Consider the following 10,163-nt stretch of genomic DNA (forward strand, 5'->3'; position numbering starts at 1 on the left):
CAAAGATGCTTTTTCAAAAGGCAACTGGACTTTTCTTTGTTTTTTCCTTCAAGGAAAAAAAAATCCAGTTGCCTTTTGAAAAAGCATCTTTGGGACAACCATGACCTAGATGACTGGGAATCTCCATAGACATATGAATAGGATGGTAATTTTTAGGAGAAAACTGTTATTATTATTTGTAGATGGTTTCTGTGAAATTACGCAAATGTAATATCAAAGAAATGTAAAATCCAGTACATGCAAACCAAACTCAATTTATTCTTCTGACTGTGGCAATTTATCCCCACAATTCAGATTTGCTCACTATTGGACTTTATGTGTTTAATCCAATTGTGTTGATAAGAAAAATCAACACAATTAGATAAAATACAATTGCTTTGATTTCATAGACAAGACTTTGAGAATCACATAAGGAAGAATATCATTCAAACATAACTTGTAAATGATACTGCCACCTGTTTTTCCATTCCAATCCTTCCTGCTTTTCCCTAGTTATTTGGACATGCTGAATTTATCAGTTCCTTTCAATAGCATTGATGAGGTATAGCAAGAAGAGGCCATTCACACAGCTTTTCTCAATGTTGGCTACTGTTGGGACTTTAGCTCCGAGGAATTGAAAATGCTGCTAGGGAATTCTGGGATTTGAAATCTGTACATCTTAAAATGGACAAGGATGAGAAACACTGACTTAGAGTGATTAGGAAAAGTCCCTGTACTTTCTATGGAGCTATTCCAGGTTCAGTCTATCACTCTGCACAGAATTTGGTATCTAGATTCAAAATAAGAGAGGGCCACATATTAAACATTACAGTTTGATGCTGTCGTGATGCAGATCTAAATGTCAAACATTAAAAAGAGGAGGAAGACAAATATCTAATTCCATCCAAAATTAGCTTTGTCCTTCACCAAGTACAGTAATGCTTGTAAATCCAAAATAACAAGTATGTAGTCAATCTGTCCACTTGTGTCGTGCTTCAAATCTCAGAATTCCTGTTTTAAACACTATATACGGCACTATATAAAAGCAAACCAAATAAAACTAGATTCAAATTGTTATTTTTAAAGAAATAATTACAAGAAACAAATATTTATATACGTAAGGCCTAAGGTAGTCCTTGATTTACAACCATTTATTTAGCAACCGTTCGAAATTACAACAGCACTGAAAAAAGTGACATATGACCAGTTTTCACAATTACGACCGTTGAGGCATCCTCACATTCATGGGATCAAAATTTGGGCACTTAGTAACCAGCATGTATCTACAACAATTGCAGTCTCCAGGGATAGTGTGATTGCCATTTGCGACCTTCTCAGCTGGTTTCTGACAACAAAGACAATAGGGGAGGCTAAATTCACTGAACCAGGACATGATTTACTAACATTGCTTAACAACCTTTACAAAAGAAAGAAAAAAGGAAAAAGATTGGGCATGGGTTGCTTAACAATTACCATTGGCTTGCTTAGCAATGGAAATTCTGATCTCAGTACTGGTCATAAGTTGAGGACTGCCTGTATTTTGGGCTACCATGTCTGTGATGCAAAAATTGAGCCACCTCTAGATTCAGAAAATCTTTGCTTCCATCTAGTGGTTGTTCAGATTTTTGCATATGAATAAGCGCAACTATTGTAATCTCGGAACTGGATCTCTGATCTTGCCTGATTTCGGCTAATTCTTTTTCACGTGTGTTTCTTGTTGCAGAAACTGGAACACAGAGAAATTCTAGTTGGCCTGTTGTTCCTGATTTTCCCCTTCATGCCTGCTAGCAACCTCTTCTTCAGGGTGGGATTTGTTGTAGCAGAACGCATCCTGTATATGCCTAGGTAATATTCATACATTTTAATTCTTGTACGGTGCAGTACTCAAGCATGAGTTTTGAAATTATGCTCTTTATTACACTGGTTTTCCACAAGCTACCACTTCTGAAATTTTCCAAGATGTTAAAAAAAAAAAAAGCAGGTAGTAGTAAAAACATCCACAATTTGAGATATTTTGTTCTGTTGAACCCCATCATCTTCAGCCAGGTAGGTCAAAATATTCAGAGGAATTGTGGCAGGCTGCCATAATAGTTTTCTTTAGCTGTATGTGGTGATTTCATATAAAGCTATTCATATATTGCTCCATCTTTTTTAAAAAATAATCTTGGCTCACCAGGTGTTAAAATAATCTATAGGATGAGCTTCAGATGAACATATTCTCTAGGCTAGGACTTTACTGAAATAGGTGCTGCATGGACATTAATTCTCAGCTGAGTTTTCAGTTTGTAGAAATCTGATCTAGGTGAGGATTTCTGGATAGAAAATTATTTTCTATAAACCAGCCTTCTCTGAAAAGAGTTCAGTATAAGATCAAAGAAGTTGCCTTGGGTTATAATTATTGGCTTAGTGTGTGTGCGTGCGCTCGTGTATTTAAAAGAGAAGATTAAAAACCAAACTAATATAAAATAAGAAAGAAAAAAAAGAAAGCAAAACAAGTAAGAAAAGAAAAAAAGTTGAGAAAAATAGAAAAGAAAGAATAGAGACGCAAAGAAGTGGCTTCTGATATTCTTCACAATAATTATAGGTTTTATTGGGGTTTGTTTATATTGGAAATGATTTGATAGAATCACCCTATTTCTTATGGAATGGACGAGTAAATGGCAGACTTAAGGTTATCAGATTGATCCCTGTTTTCCCCAAGGATAACTTTGAAGAGATGTTGAGTTTTGCTTAATAAAGTAAAGACATTATGTTAGAGGGTACATCTGTAGAAGATGTTAAGAATGAACAATAACATTCCAAAAAATTACTCCATTACTATAGGGTGTTTGTTGTTTGTTTTGATCATTTCCACCTCAGTTCATCTCTGTCATGAGAGTCAGTTTGGGGTAATAGCTTAAGGTGGCAGGCTAGAAATCAGGAGACGGTGAGTTCTAGTTCTGCCTTAGGCACAAGGCTAACTTTGGGTGACCTTGGGCTAGTCACTCTCTCTTAATCGTAGGAAGAAAGCAATGGGGAAACCACTTCTTAAATCTTGCCAAGAAAACTGCAGGGATCAGTCCAGGCAGTCACCAGAAGTCAACACTGACTTGAAGGCACACACGCACATACATATACACAAACTTCTGTCACAGGATGCTGGTCTTTTTTTTTTTTTTTTTTGAGGGCATGTTCAGTTCATCATGGGAACTGACTTGACCATATAGGAGAGTATTTGTGGATACTATTCATATTTTTCATGGGAGCTTGCCTGACATTTTTGATTTCCTAATTAAAGAACCCATTATAATGTACATTTGTTAAAAAAATTGCTAAAAGAACAAATTTGAAAACAACTGTCTTGTTCAAAAGAGTTCATTGTTCAGCAGTGCTTCAGAATTATTTTATCATCTTGTCATCTATAAGCACTATAACTAGGACCATTGATTTAAGTAGATATTTTAGTTGCTTAATGGAAGTGACTGAGATTGCTGAATGTACTTATATACACTCAGACATTTTTAGCTTTTTTTCATAAACATTATGGAATGAGAAGAGAAAATATGATTGTATGAATAATGTATGAATAAATATATCATTATTATATTTATTAATAAGAAAAAGCTGATAGTGCCCCAAGTTCTAATCAACACAAAACTAGAATAGTGTCATCCAGGAGATTAATGGGTTTATGATAACTCCAGATTTTGGAGAAACACAAGAGGAAGAAATCTTATGGGAAAACTCAACATACAGGTAGTCCTCAACTTACAACAATTCATTTAGTGATCATTCAACCTTATAATGGCACTGAAAAAAGTAATTTATTACCTTTTTTCATACTTATGACCACTGCAGCATCCCCATGGTCAACGTGATCAAAATTCAGATGCTTGGCCATTGGTTCATATTTACAGCAGTTGCAATGTCCCAGATTCATGTGATCAGCTTTTGCAATCTTCTGACAAGCAAAGTGAATTAGAAAACCAAATTCCTTTAACAACCGTGTCACTAGCTTCACAGCTGCAGTGATTCACTTAACAACTGTGGCAAGAAACGTCGTAAAATAGGGCAAAACTCACTTAACAAATGTCTCACTTAGCAATAGAAATTTTGGGCTCAATTGTGATTGTAAGTCGAGGACAACCTGTATCCCAATGAGAATTTATTTATTTATAGAATATATTGCCCCCCCCATCTTATAATAAGGTAATTCTGGGCATCCTACAATCATAACTGGACATATTTGTTGGTATGTATGTTCACTGACCTTTCAAAGCCAGAAAATGAAAACAATTGAGATGAGGCAGAGATGGGATCAAGGATGGTGGTCCTGAACAGAAACAGTTTGCATTATGGGTTCCATGTAGGAGGCTTGAATTTACTGCTAATCCTGTAGAAGTGGTTGCATTACTATATCAATGGTGCTTACTGGGAATATAGACATCATTGTTTCCCAGTTGTAATCTCCAATGTTTTCTCATTATTTCTTCCATCTTTTCTTCTTTTTGCATGCATGCATCTATGATGTGTAATTCTACAAAGATACACACACAGAATCTACTAAGGAGGAATTGATAGATCTAGGACTCTTTGTCTACCACCCCAAAAAAGTGCCAGGTTAATAAAATCCTAGACATGTAATCCTGAAGACGGTGGGACTGAATCTCTTTCATATTTTCTTGCCCAAAGCTTATTAAGCTTGGGTTGTTTGATCTACTAATGAAAGCCTGCAGTCCTGCTTCATAATGTATAGTAAGACTTATGATTTTTCTCATGCTTCATGTTCTGTAATAGTTTTATTGAGTGACAGAAGTGTAGCTATCCTGGCAATTTGGCAGCATGCTTCAAAAATTCCTACCCATTCATATTCCCTTAACGTTTGGCTCAAGATACCTTGTGATATTACAGGAGAACTTTTAGTTTGAAAGGAGAAAAATACTTTCTTCTAGGAGGGGGCAATTTATATATTACTGCTAACCAGAAGAGAAGGCTAATTCAGAGGCCCTCATCAGTAGTTTATTGAAAAGGAGAGTAAAATGAAAACAAACAATGGCTGCAATCTGAGGTAGGATCTGACAGAAAGGAGTCAGATACTATCTCAGATTGTAGTCATTGCCTGTTCTTATTTTGTTTAAGATTGTCATCTGAAGTGTATCTTCCTTAATTTTTTAGCATGCTGCTGGGAGTTTAAAACTCTATATCTTTCCCATTTGATAATTTGATTCTGAATTTTCAACTATAAAAATTGTGCTATGGTTTCAGTATTGTAATTTAAATCTAAGATGAAAAAGTACAAGATCTAATCTGTAAAATGAGGTAGTTCTTGTGATTTATTTTTTTTTAAATATGTACCAGAGGCTTCTCTGGTACATATTCTAGTTCAGTGATGGCGAACCTTTTAGAGACTGAGTGCCCAAACTGCAACCCCAAACCCACTTATTTATCTCCAGGTGCCAGGTGGGCGTGGCTATGGTGGTCATGGCAGACTGGGTGGGTGTGGCCAAGGTAGGTGTGGTCACCTTGATGTTGCTCGTGGGGAGGGACGCCTGTGAGGGCTGGGCAGGGTTGGGGGAGATCCAGGGGGTCTCTGGCAGATGGGGCAGTGGGCAGGAGGCTCATCCTGCAGGGTGGGGTGAGACAAGGCGAGGCAGGGCAGGGGTGCCATTGTCGCAGGGCAAGGCAAGGCAGGGGCCGGGGCGGCTGCTTCCTGACACTATTGGCCCCTGCACACAGAGGCCAGCAAGCACATGGGAGGGCAACAGTGTCCGTCAGCAGCCACAGCCTGCCAGCCCCTCGACTGGCACACTCTGGGGCTCCGCAGCCCGCCACCAGCAGTTCAGAGAAGCCGCCTCTGAGCTGGATGGCCAGCTGACAGCTGAGGAGGTGATGCAGTGGGTCGTGCCCAGGAAAAGGAGAGCATGCAAGGCCAGGAGGGATGGGACGGCGGGGGGGAAGGGAAACCAGCTATGCTGGGATGCATCCAGCCATGTGGGACCTCAGCGAGTTAGCGGGTGGTTGATTGAAGAGGGATGGTTGCCATCTCTGGGGCATGGCACGCGTGCCCACAGAGAGGGCTCTGAGTGCCGCCTCTGGCACGCGTGCCATAGGTTCGCCACCACTGTTCTAGTTTAAAAAATTGGAGCATTGAGAAAACTAAATATGACTGCTTTCCAAAATATAAAATACTGCTAAATATTCTGTTGTGTTTTTTAAACAATGGTGTCTTGAATCTTCTATCAAGAAAACTTGAAATAACAACTTCTCCTNTCTTGCTTTTAGTGTTATTTCCCTTTTTTAAATTTTCTGTTAATGAACATTATTTGATGCTCTCTTTGCCAGGTTACATTTCAGGGTATTTTATTTAATGTATCAATCTTGAAGAATTTCTATTGCTTAGGCATAGCAATTGATAATAATATAGACAGAACAAAATCCCTATATTTATTAGACTTCATGCCGACACAGCTTCCTTTAGCCATTTGGTTCCTTCTGTGCTCAGTAACCACCTCACAGCAGAATCTTCCCTCAGCACAGTTTGATATAAGCTTTATTGCAAACTGGAAGAAGTCATGGTTATGCAAATGATTCATTACGATGGATTGCAGGAAGGCAGCCACATTGGTTATAGTCAATGCTATCAGTTTCTCAGTGGTAATGTATGGCTGTGAGAGTTGGACCCTAAGGGGAAGGCTGAGCCCCGAAGAATTGATGCTTTCGAACTGTGGTGCTGGAGGAGGCTCTTGAGAGTCCCTTGGACTGCAAGGAGATCAAATCAGTCAATCGTAAAGAATCAAACCTGACTGTTATTTGGAAGGACAGATACTGAAGCTGGAGCTCAAATACGTTGGCCATCTAATGAGAAGAGAGATTCATTGGAAAAGATCCTGATGTTGAGAAAGATGGAAGGCAAAAGGAGAAGGGGACGGCAGAGGAAGAGATGGTTAGATAGTGTCATCCACTCAACGAACATGAATTTGGGCAAACTCCAGGAGACAGAGGAGAGGGAGCCTAGTGTGTTGTGGTCCATGTGGTCGCAAAAAGTCAGATATAACTTAACTACTGAACAAGAACAACAAAGTCACATAATGTTTGCATATGTGTCAATTACCAAGGTTTAAATTCTCAATTTCTTTCTTTTTTCCCCTCCCCAAGTGGTGATAATTGGTTTTCTGCTGTACTTTTGCTAGTTCAGAACTTGGAAACACCCTTTATATCAGACATGTCAAACACAAGGCCTGGGGGCCGGATGCGGCCCGCGAAGTGGTTTCATGTGGCTCGCGAAGCCATCCTGGAAACAGTAAGGGAACGGCCCCCTCTGCCTTGGCCCTAGCCCAGGCCAGCTGGGAGCCAATGTACAATTTTGTGGTGGCCATCTATGCTGAAACGCATTCAGTCTTAGCTCCACAAGGCTGTCTGGAAACAGCGAGGAACCAGGAGAACCTTGAGCAGCAGCCTTGAGGAAGTGGGGCTGGGTTTGGTGCTGGGTGCTCAAGGGCCAGGCTGGGCATTTGACCTCTGCTGCCCAGGGCTCCGGGCAGCCCGCACCACCATCCAGTCCCCCCGCATGGCCTGAGAGAAACAGTGAGGCTCCTCCAGTGGACCATGCCTTGGCACTTGCCCTGGTCCCACCCCCTTCTGCCAGAGACCCTCAGATCTGTCCCACTCCTGCCCAGGCCCCCACAGGCACCCTTCACGTGAACGATGTAGAGCTGGCCACACCCACCCAGTAGGCCACACCCACTCCATCCACGCCCATCCAGTAGACCGCACCCAACCTGGCCACACCCACCCGGCCTCCTGAGGGCAACCGCAATGCTGATGCGGCCCTCAATGAAGCTGAGTTTGACACCCTTGCTTTATATAAACACCTCTTAGTAGACCTCCAAGGTCCCTTCCAGCTCCATTCTGTAACCCTTTATGTAATGATCCTGCCTGGACTTTTTCTTCCTCATAATATTAGGAGAAGCTTATTTGTTTATTTGATTGTTGGTTTTTTCTTTTGGCCCTGCAGCTGTGGCTGAATCCAACACCTACTTCTTTATATGCAGTGTCAACTTGCTAAGGGATAACTGCTTATATCAGGACAGGATTTGAGAATAGTGAGATTATCCAGAGATGTTCAATACTAGATAGTCTTCAACTTACGACTGTAATTGAGACCTGAATTATGCCAATCATTAAGCGGGTCATCACATGGCTGACCTGATTTTACAACTTTTTTTTGCAGTGGTCATTAAATAAACACATTGTCTGCAATGGGTGAGGTTTTTTGCTGGAAACTGGAAGAAAACACCAGTTTCAGGCAAAAAAGTCATAACTCACAGTCACATGACTGCTGCAAAAGGCTGTAACTGGGTTGAAAATACTTTTTTTGCATCTGTCATAATATCAGAAGATCTCTAAGTGACAGGTCGTAAGTTGAGGACTATCTGTACATATTTCATTTGCAAATGGCCAGGATGCAATGATTTAGGCACATTGTTCAAATGCAGAGCTGAAAGGATCAACCTAGTGAGAAAATGGAACTGAAAAATCTTCCCTTCTCTCTTTTGGGAGGGACCCCCTTTATTTGTTTGTTTGTTTGTTTGTTTATCAAATTTGTATAGCCATCAATCTCACAAATGTGATTGGCATACAATCAAATATACAATTCTGGGTATACTTTGGCAGACAATAAAAACAGAAACCTATCGTAAAATAACCATAAAACAGGAAACATGCATATAACCCTGAGAGAGTTTAAAAACTGAGACATAATGGAGCCATCATGTGGGCTTCCTGGTCCCAGGGAATCCCCAGGTTGGAAAAGCAATGTCTTGAGTGGAGTGGAAGAGATAGTATATAGTATTTGTTTTTATTTATTTATTTATTTATATTTGAATTTATATCCCGCCCTTCTCCCGTAGGACTCAGGGCGGCTGACAATCTATTTAAAATACATACAAAACAATACAAATTTAAAATTAATTAAAAAGAATATTAAATATTTGTCGAATTTAAAATATAATTAAAACCCCCTTAAAAATTACCCTAGGCCAGTCCTGCAAGCTGGNGAGAGGGCTCTGAGTGCCGCCTCTGGCACGCGTGCCATAGGTTCGCCACCACTGTTCTAGTTTAAAAAATTGGAGCATTGAGAAAACTAAATATGACTGCTTTCCAAAATATAAAATACTGCTAAATATTCTGTTGTGTTTTTTAAACAATGGTGTCTTGAATCTTCTATCAAGAAAACTTGAAATAACAACTTCTCCTTCTCCTCCTCCTCCTCCTCCTCCTCCTCCTCCTCCTCCTCCTCCCCCCTCCTCCTCCTCCTTTCCTGAAATTTGGAGGGCTTGAAGTGAGCAACGGTTGAATTACTTACATCATTGCCATCTCTGGCCTAATGACTTACATCATTGCCATCTCTTGCTTTGTTTCCCACAGTTGATGTTGCCTCAATAATTTGAGGTTCAGAAGTAATTTTGAAAAGAAAAATTATAGGTACTCCTTGACTTGCAACCGTAATGGAGCCTGCCATTATGGTTGTAAGTCCCGATGGTCGTTTATCAGATCACCTATTTGACCAACCAGATTTTATGACCTTTTTTACAGCAGTCCTTAAATGATTGCTACAATCATAAAGTGACTGCTGCGATTGTTAAATGAATCAGTTGTACACTGTGGGCTATTTATGCCAATAACTGGATATAAAAGTCTGTTTTCTGCAAAAACATTTTAAAATGTAGTCAGGTGACAGCGCGTTGTGGCAAGTAGCCATAAATGTGTGACCAGGGTGGGGTGGTTAAGCAATTGGCCATAAGTCAAGGACTTCCTGTAATTTTTTAAAAAGACAGAAAAGTGGTCTTGTATGTTAGAACAATATACCGTATTTATTGGCGTATAACACGCACCGGCGTATAACACGCACCTTCATTTTAAGGGAAATTTCAGGAAAAAAACTTAAAGGTGGGGCCGGGCGGCGGAGAGCTTGGCGGCAGCGGCAGCAGGAGGATGGGGAAGGGGTGTGGCTGCCCGGACCAAGGTGGGGCTGGGTGGCGAAGGGCCGCGGCTGCCTGGGCCGAGATGGGGCCGGGCGGCGGAGAGCTTGGCGGCAGCGGCAGCAGGACGGTGAAGGGTCGTGGCTGCCTGGGCCAAGGTGGTGCCGGGCGGCGAAGGGGCGCGGCTGCCCGGGCTGAGGTAGGGCCGGGCGGCGGAGAGCTTTG

General features: G+C 40.9%; 1 protein-coding gene across 1 annotated transcript in view; it reads left to right on the top strand.

The window, feature by feature from the left end:
- TMTC1 (transmembrane and tetratricopeptide repeat containing 1) overlaps positions 1-10,163 on the top strand; it is a 109,021-nt gene that overhangs the window by 37,774 nt on the left and 61,084 nt on the right. The window contains exon 5 of the mRNA XM_015825004.1: positions 1,703-1,824. Within this exon, the coding sequence (XP_015680490.1) occupies positions 1,703-1,824 (122 nt within the window). The remainder of the gene's footprint in view (positions 1-1,702; positions 1,825-10,163) is intronic.

The sequence above is a fragment of the Protobothrops mucrosquamatus genome, unplaced genomic scaffold (genome assembly GCF_001527695.2).
Source record: "Protobothrops mucrosquamatus isolate PMUCROS unplaced genomic scaffold, P.Mucros_1.0 scaffold2444, whole genome shotgun sequence".
NCBI lineage: Eukaryota > Metazoa > Chordata > Lepidosauria > Squamata > Viperidae > Protobothrops > Protobothrops mucrosquamatus.